Genomic DNA, 27,467 nt, shown 5'->3' with positions numbered 1-27,467 from the left:
TACCAACAGCAAATAAGGGTATTACCTTAGCAAGTATAAATTAATCTGTACATCACTAAAAACCGTGAGCAACTAAAATGTTGAGGTCAACATGACTCACTGCCGAAAAAGAGACGGCTTCACACAAATTTCATTTGCAATCAAACGAACAGTAGTTTTTATGACATCTGCTGCCAGAGACACCTGTATTTCAATTAACTGTCTCTGACACCAGGTCCATAGTGCCTGTGACCGAACCTACATACTGTCTGTTAGATGATTCTATTGAATATTGCATAGCTACAATCACATTGGGATGACCCAACTATTAGAAATGGAAAGTGTGCTTTGTTTATTGATGTTACACATCATTTCATGCATATAAAATCTAGAAATATCCTAATATAAAGATATCGCTATCTTCCAGATGATAACGATATACAGACACTATAGAAAACTTTCATGAACCATAGATGTGTGGACGGGTTATTGATGGAAAAGTATTCTATTGCGTCACGAATAAATATCAGTCTTTGAGCCATGCAAAACTTTTTAGCAAAAAGATTATACAGAAGCAAAATAAGTAGTACCAACATGTAGTAGAAATGCGAAAAATAATGCTTTTCAACATACTGAGTAAAACATGATTGATGAGAGGGTAGGGGCGGCAAGCATCAGTGAGTGCTGGCAATGTTTTTAGATAATTCCAGATACTGTGGGGAAGACAATATGATCTGAGACTCCTTGAATTGAGAGTGATTACTTTGAGCAATACATGACTGCAGCAACTGTTTCAAGCGAGTGCTAATTGCGCATGACTAGGAAAGACGCCTGCAGACTGTTCTTTAAGCCATATAGGTAAACAGATTTATGTCATTATCATCTCTCGCTATATACTTGTTTTCAATTAGCCACTCCAATTGTTCTTTTATTAGTTTTTTCGAAGGCAGGAACATGTTCTTCAGCATTTCCACCAGTTCTGTTTGAAGTCCTGCGTTTGATAACTTTTTCCTCATCTTCATGATAGTCACGATCGCCTCCTAATCAACAGAGGTCTAAATGAAATACTAGATTACATAATATGGCCATAACTGGGTAGAAAATGTGATGGGATAATGTGAATTAGGAATTATGCGCACCTTGCAATACCATGCGACAAGTGTTTCAATGAATGTTGAGGATTAACGCTGGCCCTTTGTTACAAAAGATAAATAGTTGTATGTCAGACACCATAGCAGCGCACTCCTGTCTCATCACATCAAAATGGGAATGACCAAAATGTGAACAATGGTTAAAATGGAATAGCCTGCGCATCATTCACTAGCGCAGTTACTATCTGTTGCAAGCATGGAACAATCGATAAAGAATATGCGAGTAACGAAATTAGCTTGACTTGCAGATTAACCGCACCATGGAAAGTGCCTAACATCAAGTAAACTACTGGGGCCTCTGTAAGGGAAACACAGTTTTTCTGTTTTAGTAAACTCTATTACAACCAATTCTGAACACTGCTGGTGTGAGTTTACCAAAGGCTACCAACCAATTCTGAACCAGGCTGATGTGAGTTTACCAAAGGCTACCAACCAATTCTGAACCAGGCTGATGTGAGTTTACCAAAGGCTACCAAACATTCACAAATATGAAGTAAAATGAAATCAGTAGAGTGCAAATGACCTTAATTTGGATGGCAACATTGGCAGTCATTTATACAAAGACAACAAGGTTCAAACACCGACTAAAATTACTGTTATTCCTCAGGAATTACTTTCTATACTTCTAAGCTTGTTGTTAAGCAAGTTGCCATTTGCCTAAATTGTGCAACACTAAAAATGGTTTGATATAAACCTGTGAAATCTAACATCGCGTAAACAATATAAAATTATCCATATTAAAACTAGTAGATAACTTGAAGACATACTCATCACTAGATCAGAATATGAATGGACAGTATGCATCTTCTTTAATAGTTTATCTTAGCCTTCTTCATAATCTCTATTACTGTGTTATGCCTCCTACCTGCACCCTGAGTATCCTCAACTGTATTATAGCCTCATTATCCTCTTCACTAGACTTCTCAGTTGACAGCTGAAGCCGACCAATCAGATTAACTCGACCTCTTTTCTGCGCTTTACCATTTTTACTGAAAGTTTTGAAATACATGTAAATAGTACTAACAAATCAAATCAACCAATAAGAAAAAATCTGTCATCCAATCAACCAATAATAAATTAAAACTTCTCTATGAATTAATAAGAAACAAATATGTCATCCAATCAACCAATAAGAAAGCTACTAACATCAGAGAGAATTGTTGGTTAACAAAAAACATGGTTGTGTCCATGAAGTCTTTAGGGGTCGATACAGTCGGGCGGTACTGTAAGACTTGATTCTTTAGCTTGGGCACTGCTACCAGACTCTAAACATATGAGAGTTGATTTTGTGAGCTCGCTATTCCACTGGAGCCATTAATAACATTGGATAATGAACACCAGGTGATCACACTATTCCACAAAATGCTAGTCCAAAACAGTAGAAGTAACAAAGCAGCATATTTTCTGAAAACCAAAACATCATTTTCTAGCATTTTCATTTCAAGTGCAATCACCTACAATAAGCCTGCAAAATAATCCAGTTACCACAGGAAGTGTGGTACTACCCTTGACTGCGTAAGAATAACCATAGATAACACTCAACAGTAGCGTAGAAACTCTGCGGAAAGTGAATTTCATGGCATAAATGAGAGATGCTAAAATATTAAACGAAAGCCAAATGAGTGGTGTGCAGCTCCAAACAAACTACAAGTAGACTACCAGTGGACTACAACGAGTGGACAAAAAGGAGCACCTACCCACAAGGTTCGTCGTAACTCGCTTTCTGGAAGCTGAGTTGCAAGACGGATGCTTTCGAAAGAGATTTCATCATCAGGTCTGTTGTTCCATGAGCAGAGGATTGCCAACTGAAAGGTTGTGACTTCCAGATCGTATTTGCCAAACTCAGAAGCAAAAGTTACTACTCCTAGAATGGTAAGAGTTTCATAGCATAGGTACATGTAAGTATTCAAGGTTTGACAAGGACAACGGTGGCCTACTAGCACTCTGTTACTAAAGAATGTGAGATGTGTGTGTGATCGTGGACATTATGCTGCCATATTTAAATGTTGTCTCAAGAATAAATATCTTCTGCCAAACGTGAATGTATTACTCTCGGAAATACTACAGTACTGTGAGCCTACTAGCTACTTTATTGAACATTGAGAAGACAACTGAAAGGTTAGTCACACTCACAAATGAGGATATCATTTGTGAGCTATGCTGAAGTGTCATTGTGGAATATCAACCACACTACTCTCTAGTAAAGAGACAATGATATATAGCTGATGCTATCACTCAGGTCGCTTCAGTATTTGAATTCCATTTCAAAGACTGAGGAGCCAGATTTCCAAAGATATGACAAATCGAACAGGAGAAACCACATTTAGTTGCTATAGAAGAAATGCAAGACGCAGGCTCCCCTCCAAGCAGCATACCCGTTCATGAACAGAGGCGCTTAACCGTCATACACACGTAAGGGTTACTTTTTTGTGAAAGCATCTGGCAACTCTACACAGCAGCTGGTCGCATGCAAGCATTTGGGTTATTATGAACAATTTCCTACCCTGCATAAATAGACTGCCTCGAAGCATTGTGTATATGCAAACATAACGGCCTACCGTTAGACATAAGATTGTTCCATTGTAATTTTCTTCCATTATGCTTGCGCTTGTAGAACTCTTCAACAGAAGGAATGACATCCTCAAGGTCTGCTGGCAAACTTACTGTTGTTTTCTCACTCGACCTTGCCCAGGCCCCAGAATTCAAAATCTTGATATTTACATCTGCAAAACAATCAGACAGATACACTATTTACACTGAATACTCTGTCAACAATGGAGTATTTTAACAGAGCAAGTCCAATGCCACTTAAAAGAATTTAAATGAGTGTAAAAAACAAGATTAATGGAGCTCACTTCTTGAAAATCCTGCAAAAAAGTAAGCCAAGATAAATGAGGCTAACACTTTCACTTTTTACGCCAAACAGCACAGAAAGCCCCTACTGTACACCCCAAGTACTTCATTTGACTGAAGAGTCTCACTTCATATACATTACTATATGGCTGGGAACCAACCAATCAAACGACCCTTCAGCCTGGTTATATAGGCATTGTTGTTGGTAAGGCAGGCATTACCTAGTCCACTCTCACAGTTATTTCTAGCCAGTTCCCTGTACTCTGTGTTTAGATCGTCACTAACTTGCATGTCCTGAAACATTCTTGCTAACTTGTTAACATAGTCTGCAGGCATGCCAATCTCCTGTAAAAAAATATTTTACCAATTGAGACAGAAAAACTGCTTATTTTCTCAAAGCTTACAGGTCAACACCCCTAATTAAATACTATAAGGCGCAAAATTTTAACCACAAAAAGTTCCAGTGATGCTGTAACTCAGCATCATAAATTAGCAGATGATGTGATGATGTAGTGATGTAGATATGTGATGAGATCTTTGAGGTCCAAGCCAACGGCTGGAGACAAGCCATCACCAATTTTAATATATAATCAAGATAAGATAACTTCTAGTATTATTGCAAGGGGTTTACCATATGCCCCCCGCATAAAAGCCTATCTCACATACTAGCCGGCCCTAAAAAAACAGCCCTAGAATGGCGGAATTAATGAAAGTTCACATATACGCCACCCCTATAAATCGTAACACGCCGTACGTACCTATCAAAGCAAAATGTTGCGGAAATGGAGCAAATTTTGCAGACTTGGTACAAAACATTTCTGATTGGGGAGTAGATGTATCATGTCTCCGCTTGGTCAAAAAGAAACAATCATATGGTTGTGTTGAGCCAATGGAAAACATGTCTGCATATCACCCTGGCCTCAGTTTTACTTTGAAAAAACATGTTTTTTATAGATATTTCTTCTTGGCGATGATCAGATGCATTACAGCTACATGTATGTACGTAAGTGTCACAAATTGTAGATCAATGAACTTCTGATGATTGTCTATTGGGTAATTATTATAGTAATGGTAGAAGTAAAGTGAGTACTTATTTTTAGAAGTAATAATAATGCTGTAAGCTATAATAATAGTGGTAACTGGTCTGACTCGGAACATGCTTAACTTGTCAACCATGATAGTATGGAGACAAAAAAGTGTCTGAACTCATTCTGCAACCTTATTGTGGCTTTTTTATGGCATCAGATGATGCAAAGTTTTATGCTAACTAAGTTGCCAATGCCAAATATTTGAAATACTGAATACTTATTGTCTCCGTAAAACATTTACTTGGGAGCGACAGAGTTAAGTTTAGTGGTAACCATTATTCCTATGTTTTACTTTTACTAATAAAGTTGAGTTAATAAAGATTTGAATAGTAGTTGTTGAAATTAAGTTCTGCACAATATTATTTCATTTGCTTACAATCAGAGTTACGCGTGCATAAGCCGGACCCCTCAGTTTGGTAACATGTGTTTTGCATTCTAGAATCGACTTATATTCAAGAATATAGCGTAATTTCAACTCTGCATGCCCTTTTTAAACTAAATTAGTTTTTGGGTTGAATCAGACCTTATTGATGATGTCCTGAACTGCGATAATGCAAGCCCTAAGCAATCATGTTGTTGTAAAGTTTTTGTGCTGTGCGCATTATTAGACTGACACATAAAGCATAGTAATAAAAAAACATTTATATAAAATGAGCATATATTACCAGGCACTAGTTAGTCGAGTACTTAAGAATTTAATGTAGGAGCAAATGTAGACCCACCCTCAGCCAGTCCACCATCATTTCCTCTACTTCATTATCAGCGGATGTGCCGAGAATAAGCCGCCTGGTAAGGTGAGCCTTGTGGAAGCGCATGAAGACATCCTTGTTCTGTACATACTTGAGCACGAGCAGCTGCAGTACACGAGATCATATAAAATTACAACTGACCTCTATGCGGTCCCACTGTAAAACATGGCCAGCAAAAACGACAAAACGAAATTTTCTCTCCAGTTTAGTTGCGCTAAACACAAGTAATCTTTCCTTTAATTAAGATAGATTAACTATCTTTAGTGATAACGAACAGAGTACAGTATTACAATTCTTGCGGTGTTCAGCGCCCAAAACCATTTCAACTCACCAGATTTTTAAGGCTATGCTCAATTTCATCAGAGCTAAGTTTCTTACTCAAAGGTGTCTTCCTTAGCAACAGGTCGCAGTAGGTAGCCAGCAACTCTGGACACCGGGACTCTGGTTGTACCTTAGCCGGGCTGTTTAATCAACATAGAATAACTAGCGCAGGTCATTCGCTGACAATAATATTGGCTAAGAAATGTTGAATAAGTTATTTACTAAACTAGAGTGAAGAACAGAATCATACCGGCCAGGATAAAATATTCAGAGGGGTAAACTAGCATTTGAGTAACAAAATAATGTTGGACTGACATCGAGGCAAACAGACAACTCCTTAACAACAATGAACAAGCAGATTCAGTCATACCTAAACATACTAGTGCCCCAACATGAGAAAATTGAAATACGAGCAAAATTTCAGGGAAGTTTCTGCCTTGAGATGTGAGAAACATTTGAGACACAAGCTCATCCGGTTCTCAATGGCCACTAAATGGCTAACTATGAGGCCATTTTTAAGAACAAAATCGCTCAGTCTTTCTCATCGAATCAGTTTGGAAAAGGTATAAAAAAGGTCGGCTAAAAAATATAGTAAAAGCGAGGCAAAAAGCACCAAACCGGAGACGGGTAATAAAAATTAAGACGCAAAGAAAATTAAAGCTAAGTTTTGTAAAATATTAAAACTTGTGTGTTTAGTAAGCTAATTTCATTTATGTCAAATTTAAATTTAGTTTATGTTAAGTTACGTAGCGTCACAAAAGTCTAGTGTACCGAACACTTTGCTGTGAAGTCTCTCTCATGCCGCCATTAGCCACTACATCTGTCTCACAGGTAAAAACTCCACACAGTCCTGTACATAGCAATGTTGCATTTTATTGCAGGTTATAACTATTAAATAGGTATTTGTTATTTTGTGAGCATAGCCGGTGAACTACATCAATTAAAAACACATTTTTTCATAGTAGTGTTGTCTTTTTAGGAGGTTTTTCCTAGTATAAGAACAGATTAATTTTTATTTAGTTATTTTATGCAGAAAAATATATACCATCAACTGCTGACACCTGACAATTCAGCTGTCACAATCCTTAGACACTTGTGACATCGAGAGTCCATCACCTGCAGACACTTGACATAAAGTCTGCTGCAACTAGGTTGGAAGACCCATGAAGACCACAAGCGAATAGATGTTCACTCACCCTCTGGCTTTGGTAGGAAGCTCAATACGGAAAACTGAAGTATCATTGACTAAAGACTTATAAGCCATGTCTCTAGCAGTCAGAAACCGAGGGTCCATCATGAACGCCTCGGAGACTAGTTCGGTGAAACGTCTAAATAAACTCAGGAGTTTTTCTACATACTGCTCCGAGTCCTACAATAACAATGAAACTACATGAACTGCAGGTAAAAATAATAAGCCTGTTTGTTTTGGGACCAATTTAATGGTTTACAAACTTTTCATCTCAAATTCTAGTAATAGAAACGACCGAAAATATTATGTTATTATTAGTTATGTGTATAACTAAATGGGCCAATCATGATTAGAGTAATATGCTAGCACTGCACATCTTTGATAGCAAACACCTGGTTACAGTTCTATCGTGACTACTCAATATGGCGGATCAGAGCCATCAGGATTACATACGGTGTATAAGATAATGCATTGAAGTTCTCAGTCTATAGCAAATGATGAGTGTTACTTTTACATTTCTCCCTCTATGTTTAATGATATCAGGGTGGTTAGATTTTATAATCGGACGTATGTTGCTAGTGAAAGTACATCACGTTTGATGTATGATGATAATAAGATCTCTGGCATAATAGTTAAGCCCTGAGCTACGGTGCCAGACAAAATAGTTGGGGTGCAATCATCAGCTTTAGGCTTGAATAACTCTCAAGTTTTCACAGATAGATCACCAAAACTATATATATATATATTATATATTCTGATTCCTTTTTTTTTATTAATCTAACGAATTTAATATCATCATTTTTGGTCAAGTTGAGCAATAGTTAACTGAGCATATCTACAAGTATCACCAATTGGGGTATTTTTAATGAAAAAAAATGTCTCTGATCAGAGCTATATAATATTATTTTTTATCTTGAGATTTAAACAACTGTTTGTAAGATGGTGACCGTAGAAATGGCTGGTGGGGGTCAGGAAACATGCAGAGATGAAGAGACAAGCGATTGTGAACAATTTAATGAAGTGATAGCTAGAATGCAGTGATCACACTAGAGGAGTGGAAGGCGCGGACTGATTGCCTGGCAGTATCCATTTCAGAAAGAGAGGCAAATATGGTGAGATATGTTAAACGTGACACGCTAGGTATCTGCCCTGACACTTACCGTTACAATAGTTTTCGCACAGGCATGCATATCAGCCAAGCCTGACTCTTTAATATAGCCCTCTAGGTCTTTTAGCATGAGAGCTACACCGTTGTCAACTCTACTCATAAGCTGAAACATTAGCTTCAGTTCTAAAACAGAAAAGTACAAGCTTATGCAAAACTCTGTTGTCAATTGTTCAGTAACCAAGTTTTCAAAGACCAGCTATTGAAAACCCATACGCTATTCGCACTACACTACTGCTCTTCATATAAGTCTGCTAGAACAGTGAGCAACACGGGAATATCATGCCAGGATCTTTAGCATAGACGAGAGTTATCTCCTCCTAGATAGTACAAACCAAACACTAAATAAAAACCACATGTTCAGACAGACTTTTTATTAGTTTATAGAGGTGATGCGGCACTCTCTCAATAGAGGTGACGCGGCACTCTCTCAATAGAGGTGATGTAGCGCTCTCTCAATAAAGGTGACATGGCACTCTCTCAATAGAGGTGACATGGCAGTCTCCCAATAGAGGTGACGCGGCACTCTCTCAATAGAGGTGATGTGACACTCTCTCAATAGAGGTGAGTGGCAGTCTCTCGATAGAGCTGACGTGGCACTCTCTCAATAGAGGTGACGCGGCACTCTCTCAATAGAGCTGACGTGGCACTCTCTCAATAGAGGTGACATGGCACTCTATCAATAGAGGTGACGTGGCACTCTCTCAATAGAGGTGGGAAAAGAACCTGTTTTCCATGTGATAAACTGGATATACTGCAAAGCAACCAAGAAGAGCCTTCTACATTTAGACTTTGTAAGTTTCATCGGCCGTAAAAGTAGGATTGTTTTTTAAACCAAAAGTAAGTCACCGTTATTACTGTTTTAGTGTATGAAATTATGATTACTCTAATTAATACTCCTTTACATGTAAGAAACACTTCACTGCCAATAACAACACTTGATCTCTTAAGCTGCGTTCACACCAGCCAATTTGCAAACCGAGTTTTTGTGGCTGATCTCTGAACGATTTTATGGATTCTATCGGCGAGATTTTTTTGTTCACACTAGGGAGTTTGGACAGCTTTTATTTGCAAGGTCAGATAAGTTTAGCTGATATACTTTTAGTGAGTCATGCTTTGCATTTTGTTGACTGTTTCCTACGATGTCTATAGCAGACATTTTTAGCGAGCGAGTTTACTAACTATTTTCAGTTTTCTATTAACGATTCTCAATCAGTGGGACAATCGGCCAGAGAATCGGCCAGAGAACCGGCCAGAGAATCGGCCAGAGAATCGGCCAGAGAATCAGCCTGAAATCGGCTGGTGTGAACGTAGCTTTAGATTCATTATTGCCTAATAACTTTTATGTATAGCTCATGTATATATGCATGTATTATGAAATAACAATCAACAATAATAGCTGTAATAACTGCCAACAGAATATGTCCTTAAATTTGACCTTCAATTACATCAAGCAGCCAAAAGAGAAACTCATAGTGTAAATCGAGTCTACAGTCACCTACTTAACAGCTCTAACCAATTTGAGGCATACAGAGTCACACCAACAACTCTAGACAAAGTTCTAACCTCTAGACTTGGCAACTAAAGAAACCCTGGCAAAATAGACAATAAAGCTGTGACAATCTTGAGAATCTCCGACTCACGTTCTATGTCATTCGCCTTTATCATATCCAAGCATTCGGACAGGATGCTGTCTTTATATTTCACAACTAAGGTTTTTACGCACACATCCACCAGCTGCAACAAAACAAGACTTTTAATGAGCCAATCAGTTGAATGCGTACGTAGGACGCTATAAAACACCCCACATTGAAGTATGGCACTATTAGGGCTGTACTATGGCCTGGTTGTGTGGCGACTAGCACGAGCATCACCCTCATCAGTTCCCTCATCTTGACATTCCTTAGCAACTATGGATTTACCAACCTTGTTTACAGATGCAGAGCCCATGGCGGTATCCAAGTATCTATTTGCCATGGAAGTCTCTTCCTGTAGCCTGGTATGTGCCCAGCGCATGTAGTTGCGTACACCCTCTGTAGACAGGTGCTCCGCAGCCCGAGGTGTATAAAATTGCCTTGTAGCTTCTATATAGGCACGCTCGAAGTACTCCACATATATATTGGTCTGGCTTAGCCCGGAATCTAAGTTCACTTAAATCAAGAAAGGGATATATCATAAGAGTTTAGTGTGATGCGCCGATGTACAGAGAATAGCTTGAGCAATACTCAGCAAAGTTGACGTTACTAGTACTAGTTGATTCTACATAGCAACAGTTGATGCTGCATAGCAACATTTGATGCTGCATAGCAACAGTTGATGCTGCATAGCAACAGTTGATGCTGCATAGCAACAGTTGATGCTACATAGCAACAGTTGATGCTATGTAGCAACAGTTGATGCTATGTAGCAACATTTGATGCTACATAGCAACAGTCGATGATACATACTAACAGTCGATGATACATACTAACAGTCGATGCTACATACTAACAGTCGATGCTACATACTAACAGTTGATACTACATACTAACAGTTGATACTACATACTAACAGTTGATGCTACATAGTAATAGTTGATGCTACATAGTAATAGTTGGTGCTACAAAGTAATAGTTGATGCTACATAGCAACAGTTTATATTTCATAGCTACAGTTGATATTACCTAGCAACAGTTGATGTTAGATAGCTTATAATACCAGCCTTTAATAAAAACTTTAGTTATTTATGTTCAATATTATTAGTCCTCACTTAACCTTGAGGGTCAAAGTAGATGACTGAACTCTCAAAGCATGTAGTTAGCCAAAGACAACAAAGAACACAAATCACAAGCGAGTGAATTTTTGCGAACAGCCTTCATTAGGCTGAAGAAAATGTGCACATCTTATGGATGCATTGTGCCCAAGCCTTCCGAAGTATATCTAGGTGTAGCAAATTTATAAACACATGTGGCACGTACCAAATGACTCTCTCACACCAATGACCAGCTGAGAGTCAAAGAATTCTCCGTGTCTCTCTAAATCTATGAGATGCATAGCTGCCTCCTGCAGCCTCTGCTTTAAGTCTGTAAAAATTGTTTCATTCCAGGATGCGAGCATCAGCTGCAATTGAAATACTATGATACTAGACAATGGCTATGATGTCATCTTACAAGAATAAAATTAATAACTATTCACAATAGAAAATAAAAGTTGTCAGTCGTACTGAAAGAGTGTGAGGCCTTTTGGGTTTGAAGAAAATATATGAATAAACCTTCCAAACATCTCGTATGTGCATTAAGGAGGTACGAATTAAATGCTTTTCAACTCTCGAAGTAGTGATCACTCAGTGAACTTATGTAAAGGATTGATCTAATTAAGTCCCCTAAAAAGCATCAAGATCTCATAGTCAATGCGGCTCATGGGTATTTTGCAAGAATTTTTGCAATGTGCAAACTGTACTTTGAGGAGTGAAACAACAAACCCTGGAACAATATTAAAAAGCCTCAATCGTACCTTTGAAAAAAATTGTGTTCTGCAGAGGTGCTTCCATTATTAGGAAGTATAGAAACATTGAATTTGTTAGAAGCTGCAACTTTGTTTACTGAGTGATAAAATGACATACGAGATTTTCAGTTTACAATTGATGCGTGAGTGAATGCTGCCGCAAAGGCAAAAAGAAACCACCATTGATAAGGTGACTCAAAGAGCCACCCACTCGGCAGCATTTCTATATTTCTATTTTACTCATATCTTCCTTGGTTTAGGATCAGAATTAAATACTTGCAATAGAATTGAGGCTGACGCAACAAGAGCACACTCACAATTCAAGCTAGTCAGGTGATGATAACTAACTAGACAAATAAAAGATACAATATGATATTATATATACTATAATATAATATATACATGACATAAATATATATTATAATATATACATGTAATACATAAAATCATGTCTTACAAAAGTAATTTTATAACAAATTTTACAATCTAATGTTGCAGAGTATTAAAATCTCTTGTGTAAAGACCATTGACTGTGCTTAGAATATATGCAGACAATTTATTTGAACATGCCGCCAGGTGCTTGACACGAAGCATCAGCGCTACCAAGTGACAGATACCCTATTACTTAGCACTGAAGAGACAGCAAACCTTTTTCAACCTGGTCAGGTAGTGCCTGCCTGAGTTTGAACTACCTAAACGATGCCTTGCAATTCAAACTTTTGCATCACTGCAGGTTTTTCACAACCGCACCATAACATTGTAAACAGTAGTTGCAATGCAGTATACATACCAGTTCAGAAACTAGAATATAATAAATGACCAGCCCTTTATTTTGTTGAAATGGGATTACACAACATATGCACGATATGCATGTTAATTGCTGTTAACAATTGTTAACATATGCACGATATGCATGTTAATTGCTGTTAACAATTGTTAACATATGCATGTTAATTGCTGTTAACAATTGTTAACATATGTATGTTAACTGCTGTTAACAATTGTTAACATATGCACAGCTGTGTTAATTTAATAACCAAGGAGCTTACTGTTCTAACGGAAAGAATGTCCTTTTTATTCCTAGTGTGAGAGCCTGTCGTCCCGTTAAATATTCTTTCAAGTGACCCAAACGGCTGAGGTAGATAGCTGCATTGGGCAAAGAACTTCACCCATTCATTCGTATAAGCTCTGATCAAAGCCATGTTTTCCTGCTGTCGTAGCACCTGCTGTTGGAGTAATAACAAATAATTCAATACCTAAATATCACAATCATATTTCTTGCAGCTAGGATGCTTTAGGATGCTGCAGTTGGGCTTAGGATGCTGCAGCTAGGCTTAGGATGCTGTATATATGTATTCATACATATATTGTATATATATATTGTATATATACATGTATATATAAAATTTATTCATGTAAAACCTTAGATAAAAAACAACTTCATTACTATTAGTTTCATGTCTGTTACGCAGACAATCATCAGATAAAATTGTTTTGGTCCAGTTGTTTTTTATCTAAGGTTTTACATGAATAAATTTTATATTTAAGCTCTGATCACTCATTGAGCACTATTTGGCAGCTTTAACACACTACTTTGGAATACATGTATATATATACGCATATATATACATATATATAAATATGATTACCCTTCTCATCACAACGTTTTAGAGCATTTGGCCTTATCCCAAACTTGCCCATTTCTGCATTTATGTTACTGGTTTCAAATTCCTGCATAAACTATGCCTATATTATCTGTATTGATTCTTCCACTCATATATGACAAACATTGTTTTTATCTCATGATACCAACATACTACATCTATTATCAAGTTTCAGTTTATGAAATGTCTGTTACTACAACCTTCAATTCACCATCTTGACTCCTCCGCAATACTATTAGATTATCAACTTTTAAAACACGTTTGATCAACTCTCAATAATTCCAGATTTTTGCTCTTTCCATCACCATTTCCTTTCCTTTATCATACAATGACAAACGCCATTTTGTTGATGATTTTCAATCAAATGTTATGCATGCATACACACTACCTGCCCATAGCTTTCAATCTAGGAATGTACAATAGCTTTTACAGTACTTTATCAGGCAAAATATTCAGTCTGTTTAAACTGTGATTCAGGGCTATGTCATCAAGTTCATTTAAGAAACCTTAACATTTGATCTTTGATAATCATAGACAAGTTTGGCCTTGAGCCGATAGTTATGACCTACTATATTTGTGCCCAGCTACTTGTTAAATGTACGATAACAGAGAGTAGGAACATTTAGTGCTGGCTCGAGGTCTAACAACATCAGATGAGGTCCTTTTAATCAAACATGAGATAAACATATGATTAACAACAACTATAGTAATACTTTTATCCAAATGCAATGAAGTTCATCAATTCAAATATATGCTGACACAATTTTTGAGATAGATAGGCAGCACAGCATTGATGTCTTGATATACACCAGTCTGTATAATATTACTTATTTATCTTGTTATCAGGGCGCCTGTTTTTTTCATTATAAAACTGATGTGCAAGATACAAGTATCTGCTAGCTTTTGACCCAACTGATAGATCAGAGCAACAGATTCACATACAGGGCGGCCCCATGGTACAAATGTATATACATACGGGTTACGATGTCCCCGTTTTTTTTCGCCATACTACGAAATTTCTTTCAAAATTCAAATTTGGCAGTCTGTGTGCTGAATGTGTCAGAATAACGAAGATGCCGATAAGCTATTTGCCGAAACCCCTTCAACAACGCCTAAAAGGAATACGATGCTAGCTCTCTAACGGTTCAGCGTTATTTGTTATAAGTTAGGGTGAAAACAAAACTGAAAACATGTACGTGATAAATTTTATACGATGATAAAGTTGAAGTTTAGTAAAATACATGTAACAGCGGAGCCTGTGGACTTGGCTGCTGTAAGGGTGCTTATCAATTTAAGCCAACCAGAGTTTACAGTTTTTTATCAACTTTATTTAGCTAGCTTACAGGCCAAGCAGCTCTCTCAGTTAAAAGCACACAAAAGTTCTTACATATATATACATATATATGTACATATATATGTATATATATGTACATATATACATATATATGTATATATGTACATATATATATATATATGTATATATGTACATATATACATATATATGTATATATGTACATATATACATATATATGTACATATATATGTATATATGTACATATGTCTCAGTTAAAAGCACACACTTATTGTAAAGACAGCATTCGCTTATTTATGTTTATACACATAGTTGATAGGAAGTGATAATATCCAATGAGCTGAGCACAAGATACAAACAGGTAACATCTCAGATATAATATTATAATAATTTTGCTACAAGCAGGAACAGTCGGAGCACTTGTCAAACAGAACAGATCAGTTGTCTTACGATATCATGGATTGGCATAAATACAGTCATTACAGAGTTAATCAGCTGGATAACAGCGGTGGTTATTCAGGTGCTAATATCGATGGTGTAACTCAGTAAGCAGCAGCAATGTAGGACAACCGCATAGAACTATTCTATGTATCTTTTATGCATATTATTATGAAGATGAGTAACTCAGTTGTATAATAAATCCTTGTAATGAAATTGTAATTAAAGTGTGAATGTTATGTTGAGATACAATTATTTCAATACGTACTAAAATAACTATGTGTGTGTTTAGTAAGCTAAATTCATTTAAGTTGAACTCAAAGTTCATGTTATATGTCTGTCTCAAAGGTAAAAACTCTCTATGGTATGCACTGCACATAGTACATTGTAATGCAACATTTTATCGCATATCTTAACCACTAAATACACTAAAGTTACTGTAGGTAACTATAGTTACTAAGGTTAACATACCATTAGTTACTAATTCCTAATATATATGTACATTACGTATATAAAATTTTGATGTTTTTTTACCAGGGAATGTTTGCATTAGATAATTACAATGGGTCTTCATAACCCTCTATACGACATTTCCCTTACAAAGCCAACACCGGAACAAATTAATATTGTATGGCAAGGGGTCCACTGTACTAATAAGCTAAGTAAGTGGGAATCACTATCATATTAATACAATATATTATTATATCACCGTTATTATATCACTATTACCATATCACAGTTATAATAGCACTATTATTACATCACAATTATGAAATCATAATTATTGTATCACAATTATTGTATCACAATTATTATATTACTATTATTATATCACAATTATTATATCACAATTATTACATCAGTATTATTACATCAGTATTATCACATCATTATTATAGTGTCATTATTATGATAACGCTATTATGATAACGCTATTATGATAACGCTATTATGATATCGCTATTATGATATCGCTATTATGATATCGCTATTATGATATCGCTATTATGATATCACTATTATGATATCGCAATTATGATATCACAATTATTGCATCACAATTATTGCATCACAATTATTGCATCACAATTATTACATCACAATCATTACATCACAATTATTACATCACAATTATTATAATTTTATTACAATTATTATATTACAGTTATTATATCACAATTATTACATCACAATTATTACATCACAACTATTACATCGCTATTATTGTATCACTGTTATTATATTGCTACTATTATATCGTTATTATGATATCGCTATTATGATATCGCTATTTTGATATCACAATTATTACATCCCAATTATTGCATCACAATCATTACATCACAATTATTATAATTTTATTACAATTATTATATCATAATTATTACATCACAATTATTACACCGCTATTATTATATTGCTACTATTATATCGTTATTATGATACCGCTATTATGATATCACAATTATTACATCACAATTATTACATCACAATCATTACATCACAATCACTACATCACAGTCATTATATCACAATTATTACATCACAACTATTACATCACAATTATTTCATCACAATTATTTGATCACAATTATTATATCCCTATTATTATATCGCTGTTATTATATTGCTACTATTTTAATTATCGCTATAATACTTATCGCTATTATGATATTGCTATTATGATATCGCTATTATGATATCATTATTATAAGATCACTATTATGACATCACTATTATGACATCACTATTATGACATCACTATTATGACATCTCAATTATTATATCACTATTATTTTATCAGTATTATTATATCGCTATTATTACATCACTATTATTATACCACCATTGTTATATCACTATTATTATTTAACTGTTATTATCAATATTATATCATCTGCAAGAAGAACCTCACTAGCCGCAGGTATTTTGTTTACTCAATGAGTAAATGGCAAATCTGTTTTTGGTGCAATCTGTCTCTCTGAAAAGATAATTTTACAGTTTAGATAATTACAAAGTTTTCATTAAAATGTTGAAGCAGTAACAGAAAGACCCAGTGAAATGGTGCAAAAATCACATTAAAACTGGAGCTGCAATAGTTGTTTATGTCTATGTAAAATATAGTGTGTCATTCTCACAGACTTGAAGACATGTTTTAAAATCAAATAACTAGCTTTATGTAATAGCTGAAAGTCTAGATGATGCTAAGAGACAAGCTGTTATGAGGGGGAAGGTAAATTTATGCCTATATCGGCATCTTGGTAAATATGTGGGAGTATTTATGGGAAATCTATACAGACAGATTCACCACAAACCAATCACACCCAATAAGAACGACCTTGTGATGGATGCGCATTGAAATACTCGTTAAGAATGTGTGCCAAGAGGTACAGAAATGTTTGCTACCTTGGAAGCGCTGTTGATGTAGTTTTTTATCTCGAGAAAGAGAGTGTCCCTGAACTTGGGAGGGCTCAGGTCATCCCACTGAGAGATTTTATGCACAACACTGCAAGAGAGGAAACGGATTGCGTTCAATGTGTAAAAAGAAAAGTGTTATACACATTGCAAAGCATGGACACATTATACACAGAATACAGCACACAAAGCAGTTGAGAGACAGAAACATAAAGAGAAAGAGAGAGAGGTTATACAGTGATATAGTAGAAGTTAACACAACTGCTCACTTAAACAATGAGTGCCACTCAGCTTTGCTGATGTCATCCTGTCTGAGAAGCTTCAGCAAAGTTGGTCTCACCTCCTTTGGATAATCGTCTTCAAACACTACTTGCTAAAAACGGGTCACAGTAAATGAACGTTGGATGCCCTGCTGGGGAGGAGAAAAAACCTTGATAAATTACCAATTAACTGAATAAACTAACAACCAAATGTTCAGATACTTAAATGTTAAATAGTATCGAAGAGTATAGGTGAAGAGCATCAATCAACAATCAGTATTCAGGTCAACAATAAGAATTATTTCAGTGGTTCATGCCATTTATCGATGTAACTAAACAGCTAAATTGTGACAATCTTATGAAAAATATGTGAGCTGAAAGCAACAAAAATTTTTAATTCCAGAAAAATAAATATAAGGCAACAAATATAAAAATAAAACTTACCTTGAACAGATTTGAACATGTAACTCCTTGGCTCATGGCTGAAATATACAGTGATCTCATGAGTGCAATATATTCAAATGATCAACTTAAGAAGTAATGTTTACAAGCTGAGCTTGGCTTTTTAGTTTATCAAACAGCCAATTGCTGCTATCCACCGAAAAAGCTCCCCATAAACTAAGCTCACCGACCATAGCATAGCGACTGGCAGTTGTAAGAAATAACAAACCGATCATCGCAGGTAAAGATGCTCACTTTTAGGTTCTGCTTTTACTAAGCTTCCTTTTACCACTGATTACCACTTTCAATAAAATAGCTAAAATTAGTTGACATGTTCTATAAGATACGGGGTTGTTAGCCATTTCTTTATTAAATCCACTTATCAAATTGTAAATGGTCAACAAAACTGTAAATGGTCGTTAGACATATATATACTGATAAAAAACTTGTTTATATTATAACCACGAATTACATTCTTGTAATAAGGTTGGGGTCAGGTTGGACTTACTCAAGAAATATAAGTATCAGAAAGAAAAATAGGTCAACATTCTCCTGCGCATGCAAGATATTTACCAGTGTTCATGCAGCTTCAGTAAAACAAACAGTGTGCAAAGATGCTTCAAGTTTTACAAACCTATTCTTCTATTAACATTGTTTCAGTTATATTAATTTAAGAACAAATCAGAAACGCGCTTAACAATTTGAAAGCATGATGTTTCGTAAACTGACCTAGGATTGGTGTACGAAAACGGTTTAAATGGTTTGGCCTATTACTCGAATAAAAAATATAATACTGTTGCTCTTTGTGGGATGTACATCAGCAGAATACAATAATCCTCAGTAGAAAATACCAGTATTAAAAACTTTGGCATGTTTCTGCCAGTAACTAGTACTAAAAGTTTACTTGACTTGCTGTTTCAATAAACCTGAATAAGCAACATCTCGTCTCCTTTTTTGATTTAGAAAATGGAAGATACTGATTGAAGGTAAATCTCACTACAATAAACTACGAAATGAATTAATGATAACCATCTATGTGTCGATATTTACAACAGCTGGTGCTGTCATTTGTTTTTTTTTATTACTTTTAAACCCATCAGCAAAAATGTTGGTATTTGAATGATACTAGCAGTGAGCTTCATGTTGCTCAGGATTCTTTTCCTTTTCAACGCAACTTGCTACACCGCTTTCATGGCAGCAATCCATCAGTGAGAGTTGGTTCTGAATTAAGGCCCCAAATCAAAACTAAGAAAGGTACTACTTTTACTGCCAATGAACATTTTTAATGCTTGATTGCTCTACAATCCCTTAACATCATTGCATTGGTCCTTGTAAAACGGGTACAGTTGACTTCAAAATAACACAGCTTCAATAGTTAGCCTTGCTGTATCCCGCTATCCTACATGCAGTTTATTTGATTATTTAGACCACCTGATCAATAAAGTAGCTATGGAACTCTATACATGTGTATGAAAATGACTTGACAGAATCATTTTGTGGCTCATGACTTGTGACGCAATAGTTGGCTTTTGAAGTCATATGTTTAGTATCAATATTTTTGCAAATGTTTTTGACTGATCTAGTTTGAACAAGCACTTAAAATATTTAGTGTAATCGCTGTTGACCTTAAATATCATTAATTATACAGCAATTTAAAGTGCACCTTCAGGCTTCAAGGTAGAACAAATGTAAAAAGATTGGTCAAACATACAATTGCATACAAATGTGTAATAAAACTCCTAAAATGAAAGAAGTTTATTATTTCATTAACCCAATTGCTTATTTAATATAGAAACAAATCCAGTATGTTCTATTTAAGCCTAGCCAACCTTTTGGCATTATGTCATAGATATTATCCTCATAACACATCTGACAGTATAATTACGCGTTACTGTGTATGTAGTGACACCAGATTTTCAAGACTGGGAATTCTAAAAGAAGAAAGATTAAAAATTTTACTACGCTTGCCAATGAGATGTTATTTGACAATAAGGTGCTTTACATTGAGGCCACTGGAGTTCATATTACTGTACTATTAATGTAAGGCAGTTTTTTTACTGTTGAAAATTTGGTTCAAACAATAAAGCATGTATTCATCCGGCAATTATTTGACAATGCTAAAAACGTTTGAAATGTACATAAGCAAAATTACTACAATTTAATCACAGTGATATATGTAAGACTATCTTGCAGAAAAGCGTATCTCCAACAAGGGTAACTCTAGACCCAACTTATTCTACTAATGATGACATTAGCACAGACTCGACAAAGCCGTTCCACTCTCATTATACTTTAATGCAAATACCCAGCCGGCTAAATTACTACAGATTAACAACCAGAATCAAAATGGAGTTTTCTCACTAAGATCCTCAATATGAGGCAAAAAAGCGCGAGAACTCATTAATATGTCATGACTTTTTTATACATATTCATGAATGTTTACTTATCATTCTATAATACAAAAATACAAAAGCCACAAGTATATACATTTATTCAGTGCAACCTACGACCTCTCCTCGGATATTTCTTATAGTACGAGGCCAAAAAGAATTAAAAAGTGTGTTTGTTTAATTGTCGGTACAAAAAGACCCGAAGGTTGACGTGTATCATATGAGTGTTTTGGTGCGTTATTGTATGTATCTCATATAACCTCACTAGATTTTATTCTAAAAACAGAAACACTCTCTTCCCTGCTAAAAAAACAATGTCTGTGTCTTCCCGTGGCTTTGAAAAACTAACCTGACCTCTCAATCTAAACATGAAGTGCAGTGCTTTGTTTTGCATTTTTTCTAATTTATTTATATCTCCCTTTAGGTATGGATCCCAAACTCGGCATCCATATTCTAGTCCAGGTCTTATCAAAGTCTCATATGTAACCATCCTTGTTTTTGTGTCTGCAGTTTTTAACACTCTGCGCAACATGCCTAATAGTCTAGAGGCTTTGGCCACTATATTGTTTATGTACCTAACCCATTTAAGGTTATAACTAAGTTTAATCCCTAGATATGGATGTTAATTTACATTTGAGCCCTACATTATGTAAGTAAAATTCCTGTTGAGAATTTGTTTCTTCACAGAAAGCACTGAAAATTTTGAGGAATTGAAAGACAGCTGCCAATCACAGGCCCAAGATTGCAATTTATTGAGGTCATTTTGTAAAACTAATGAATTTGCTTTAGTATTGCACAGCAAAGCGTCATCCGCGAACAATCGACATTCGGAAGTAATTTGCGAAGGCAGGTCATTGATATATAAAAAGAGAAGTGGACCTAAGACTGAATCTTGAGGCATACCAGACAAAATATCACACCAAGAAGACTCTTCTCGATCGATCACGACTACCTGCATGCGATTTCTGAGAAAGTTCTCAACCCAGTGGACAATCTGTGAATCTATGCCTAGTTTATATGATTTATATATCTTCTTATGACTGACAAAGTCATATGCTTTAGAAAAATCTAAAATGATGACATCTGTCACTAGGTTATGTTCCCGATTTAAAGCCAAATCATTAAATGTATGTATTAACCGAGTTTCACATGATCGATAACTTCGAAAGCCATGCTGAGAGCCAAAAGTATATTTTAAGAGTCAAAATGTAAGTGAATATGCTTCGCAATGATATGCTCTAGCAATTTGCATGTAATACATGTAAGAGATACAGGCTTGTAACTATTTGGTAAATGTCTATTTCTCTTTTTATAGATCGGTTTTACATGGGCCATCTTCCACACTTTAGGCAAGATCCCGGTAGAAAGGGAGTATTTAAAGATTTCTGTCAGGCTATTAGCAATGATATGCACAAAAGTCTTCAGGACAATCGCTGCCAAGTTGTCTGGACCACACGACCTAGAAGGATTGATACCTAGCAGTAATGCAAGTACTCCTTCAGTCTGTAGCATAATGTTATTTTCATCAGTCTGAAAGGAGTCAAGTCATTTGGTGGCTCAGCATTATCATCAATAACAAAACAGACTTGAAAAAAGTATTAAACATATTAGCTCTTTCAGTTAGAAGCTTTGCTGTGGTGCCATTAGGTGTTAGGTCAGGTATAATATTACTACCACTTTCTCTGTTTTGTCTCATTTATTTATAATGAGACAAAACAGACAAACAAACCAAGAGGCATTATCATTTGAGTTCAAAGACTATGATGTCCATGCCATTGATGAAAACGTCAATAAATTTTGCTTGGACTGTAGAGCTTGTATAGCAATATCAATTTAGTTAGTTTTATTTTCGACCATTTCGTTCACTGTTTGCGTAAATGCTCCAACTGCCACAATGTACATCATTCTCTCTCATAACTCTCTTAATCTCGCATATAATAGCAAATATTGTTAGTAAAGTTGCCAATAAAAAACTAAACGTGGTACTGAGAAATACTTAAATAATTATTTGTTTAAATCACGATACATTTAGGTCAGCTGATTGTAGACGAATCTTACGTTGCTATTATTAATGAGTATAGTACTGATTCAAATGATAATTGATTAGATACTGCAAAATTAATTGATTTAATCTAGTTTCGGTTCCACGATGTACTTAAAATTTATTGAAGATGTTCTTTCGTTTACATTCCTGGAAAACCCTGCTTAAATCTCTAATGAAAGCTATCGCTTTTCCTCCGATCTAAGTCAAATGCGCACCGGATACCGAAGTGTAAAGAAAATACTGGCTCGTGTTTTTGTCAGCTAGCGTCCCTTCTACATATCTTCAGGTATATTGTATGGTACTGTACATGTTTATTATATGGTTCAGATCGTAGTCTAAAACCTTCGACTTACTCATTGCTCGAACACATAAAACGCAGGTAAAGATCCATTAAACAAAAAATCAATCACTATTTGTAAATAAAGTATAACACTAAAGCTATATTTTCGGAAAATTTGCTTTGAACAATTGTCTAATTGATAATGGAAGACAGTATGCTCGTTGACCTTCAAAACTTGCAGCATAATCAAGCAGTAATATAAAAAATTATGGCATATTATGGTTTAATCTTGTGTAATACTTTTGTAATAAAATTTGTTCAATTGAACGCAATGCTAGAAATCGACCATCTGACCCTGTGCTAAAAAATTGTTCTGTATGTTACATATACGTCTAGAATTTTTTGATGAGTGCAAAATTTACGTCTCTTTAAAAAAATTGGCTAGTAGCTTGCTCTAGCCAACTTTCTTACATCTTTGAGTAGCTAGTCATTAGTTGTTTTCGGCTAACGACAACTTGTGTTAGTGGTGGTATCGTACTAGACCAGAGAAAGGAAGTGGAGGATTTCATTCGGTTGGGTAAAGTTATTAGGGTTAGACAGGTTTCAAGATATGATCAACAGGCTTTCTGCATTTTTAATAAGTAAACAGAATGGGCATTTAGTTCCCATCTAGTAGTTGTTTTATTCAGACTATAGAATCAGACCTGCCAACCTAAGAGTGGGGCAATGCGTGAGATTTGGTTTTGGGGCAATTGATGTATCAATGATAGTATATATAAAATTGTGGAATTTGGGGCAAAAATCTCACGCATTTCTCACGCATTTTCATTTTTTCTTTGGGGTGATTGCGTGAGTCTCACGCCCAATGCGTGAGAGTTGGCAGGTACGTATAGAATTGTCTGTCAGATTTAGTTTGAAAAGTTGTTCATGTGAAGCATCAATTGGCTTTAGTACCTCTTTGGTCTGTGTTATCATAAGCTCAGTAAAAGGTTGATGCGAGTCCACTACCTCAAAAATTATTATGGTAATTTTAACTCCAAGTGTTTTTTTCTAATATGGAAGCTAATTCTAGCTTGAGTTCAGCATCAGTCATAGTTTCCCTCTTTTTAATATTCACCATGAAACGAATGCCCTTGTTTTACACCATTTTGAAAGTAGGCCTTTGAATGTTTTAATCCTAAGCTGGACTCTAAAAACTGCAGCATACTCTAGGTAAGAAAAATATACAAGCATATGCAAGTAGCTTAACATTCTCAGGTTCTCATCAGAGGGCACGTTTGATGGCTCATAGTTGGTAATTGGTTGCCTCTATTTTTTGTATTATGTGTACATCAAATTCTTGGTCTGTTTGAAGGGTCACTCCAAGGTACTTGAAATGATCTGTGTTGGATAATTGTCTGGTTTGTGGTGTATTCTGATATGCAGCTTAAATGCAATGGTTTGGCATTTGATGGATTCAAATGCATTTTGCTGATTGATGCCTACTGATATGAAGATTTAAGATTTCTAAAATCTGATTTTGTCTTTTGCTTTGGAAACAGTCAGGTATGTACACCGATGTGTCGTCGATAAAGAGCCTAGCTGAACATTCTGCATATCTTGGTAGATCGTTTAATTGGACTAAAAAGAAAATTGGGCCTAAAACTTAATCTTGGAGGACTCCAGATAATACTGGTAGAGCTGAAGACATTTTTCCTTGAAAAATCTATGATTGAATCAGTTGGTGATTGAATCGATTGAATGGTGTTTTCAGTGCATCAAGTAGTCATAAATGTTGGGTACTGCTGCTAATATCTGCATCCGCAATGCATGCTGTACCTTATTAAATACTTTGTTTAGATCCAAACTGTTGCGTGAACAGATTTTTCTGTGATTGTCAAGATGTTGTGCAGATTGGTACAAAGTTGTGTCTCAAAGTATAACCTGTTATAAAAGGTATGCTGTCTGATTTTCCAGGTTTTACATGGATGTTTGTTAGTAAATTAGGGTGGTACTTGTTAGCTACATCCTTATTACTTGTCTTGTGAATTGAGGCAAAGTTTGCAGTTTTGCATGACATGAGTATCTCGCTTTAGGATAGCGGTGTATTGCAAATATGAAAGAAACAGCCCATGTCAAGACACATGCTGTTTTCTCAGTCTATGTGGTTCAGGTTATTTGCCATTTTTTGTTCTAACTGGTCTTTTGCTCAAAAGATAGGAGTGGTTTTAGTCGTACCTTTAATCTGGAAAGTAAATGGCGCAACAAAGTGTTTGTGGAAGTACTTTAGAATGTTTACACAAGTGATCAGGTCATCAGTGGAGTTGGCATAAGCATTAAAGCTGATAGAAAAAGCTGATCACGGTAGAAAGCTTTACTCTTCTCATTTATTTGGAGATTAACGTATATTATTTTCAAAATGTTCTTACCTTTTCTTTTTGAAGGGGCGATTTTGCTTCTGGAGTTTGTTTGATGTGTTGTCTGGATTGTTTTAGTAGTAATACATTAATTTTCATATTTTTTGAGAAATAATACCACATCTCATCAACCCTATTTAATTCATCCATTTCGTGATTTATCTTTTCTATTTTTTCCGCATTCTTTTTCAAATCAGTTTTATTATATAGCATGATGTTGATGCTTGGTTTCACTTTTCTGTTCAAATTCATCATTAACAATGCTTGGATTGTTGCATGGTCATTGAGATCCAAAGATTTGACATCAATACAGTCATCTCTCTCGGAATTTGATGAGCAGTAAGCTGTCGAGTAAGTTAAGGTCGAGTAAGTTGCCATGTGAGTGTTTTTATGCTAACTTGCAACTTGATAAAAGGACAACATCATCTCCGTTTCTTATGCTGAAGCTTTCACCAATTTTGTTTTTCTAGTTTATGATATTTTGTCATCAACAAGTAGGATTGGTTACTTGGATATTCTATAATATACAAACTCTATAGCATCCGGTATAGAGGTGATGTTCCTGTCATGTTGTGGCCTGTAATAGCAGCCCATATTTATTGGTCTTTTTATTCTAACAAATACCTACTTCATATTTCCATCATTGGACAAACAGACTAGGATACCGAGTACAGAGGCATTCACAGTTGCCAGAACTCTTCCCCCAACAATGTTTTTATTTTGTATATGAATTTAAGGTGGCTATCAATTTTTCGGGGGTTATTTATAGACTTTTCAGCATCTATCACAGTTATATAATTGATATCAAGATCCACCATAGTAGGTTATTTTATCCCCTTTGTATATCAATAAAACCTGTATCAGAGTTAGTTTTGCAAGCTCCTAAAAGCTCAAAAACGAACAGAAAATCGCAGCCACACGAGACCGCCGCAGTTTAGATTCTCTTTCCAAAACGGCTCAAATGTGATGTAGTTGTGAGAGATGGTTTCTGTTTACACTTTCATGCAACCTTTATTCGTCGAAATATTTTCACAAATATACTTCATGCATTCAATAAAACCATGTCTATTGTTCTTACGCGTCTATTTTATCGTCATCGTAATGCTGTCACTTTTAGCAGTGATATCCTATAACTTACCGTAAAAATTCGTTTAATTTTTTAGCCTTAGCTTGAAGGAGTACATATCATTGTCTGATAATCATGACGAGTCTGTTGGTCACTTGTGATAATTGAAAAGTGTTGCAGAAATTATTTGCGAAGTATTGGGTCACATCATCAGATTACAACTTGACGATTAGATCAAGCTGAAACGAAATTGTAAAGTAGCGAGCATCTATATTTGATACGGGGTCTTCGGTAAAACCCGAAGTGTTTGTCATAAACTAGTGCTACGATAATTTTAATATTGAGCTTTTTATTGCCCTTTCAATTCACGGGAGAACATCACGTGACAAGACGATAACCAAATTTTATGGCTACGTCATTGGAATAAAGAGATTCCAATCTAAGGCGGCTTTTTGTTTTTGAGCTTTTAAGAGCTTGTAATCACATTTCACATACATATTTGGCACCTGCAACACAACAAAGTAAGACATGGTGAATCTTTTGATACCAAATAACTGTAATGTTAATTTTGTTGCAAGTCAACCTTTAAGTAACCTGATTTAATAACTTCAGAAATAGGATTGGTTCGTTCTGCAGAGAACTGCCTGCTAATAAATAAAAGCAAAATTTCTAGAAATTATCAAAATTATCAGAAACAAAAGCAAAGATTAATAACGATGAAAATACATGCACAGTTTATTCTAGAATTTATGATACACATTTAAGAATTCCAGTAGACGTACC

At 35.5% G+C, this 27,467-nt stretch overlaps 1 protein-coding gene across 2 annotated transcripts; it reads right to left on the bottom strand.

Moving 5' to 3' along the window:
* Positions 1–329: 329 nt before the first annotated feature.
* On the bottom strand, positions 330–18,545 carry LOC137405464 (cullin-5-like). 2 transcript variants are annotated; one of them, XM_068091736.1, is made up of 17 exons: positions 18,512–18,545; positions 18,077–18,180; positions 17,799–17,898; positions 13,028–13,204; positions 11,453–11,594; positions 10,422–10,645; positions 10,139–10,232; positions 8,491–8,621; positions 7,338–7,510; positions 6,152–6,281; positions 5,794–5,925; positions 4,214–4,328; positions 3,689–3,853; positions 2,828–2,994; positions 2,277–2,395; positions 1,996–2,119; positions 330–1,019 (listed from the first exon to the last, which is right to left on the bottom strand). In XM_068091736.1, the coding sequence occupies exons 4-17, from the start codon at positions 13,178–13,180 to the stop codon at positions 825–827; spliced, it is 2,064 nt and encodes a 687-aa protein (XP_067947837.1). In that variant the 5' UTR covers positions 13,181–13,204; positions 17,799–17,898; positions 18,077–18,180; positions 18,512–18,545; the 3' UTR covers positions 330–824. The 2 variants fall into 2 exon arrangements, with proteins under 2 accessions (XP_067947837.1, XP_067947836.1); XM_068091735.1 differs by lacking the exon at positions 18,512–18,545 and having other exon boundaries at positions 4,205–4,328; positions 18,077–18,205.
* Between the last annotated feature and the right edge of the window lie 8,922 nt (positions 18,546–27,467).

This window comes from Watersipora subatra, chromosome 9 (genome assembly GCF_963576615.1).
Source record: "Watersipora subatra chromosome 9, tzWatSuba1.1, whole genome shotgun sequence".
Taxonomy (NCBI): domain Eukaryota; kingdom Metazoa; phylum Bryozoa; class Gymnolaemata; order Cheilostomatida; family Watersiporidae; genus Watersipora; species Watersipora subatra.
The sequence above is the reverse complement of the archived record's forward strand: the minus strand, read 5'-3'. Positions and strand labels throughout refer to the sequence as shown.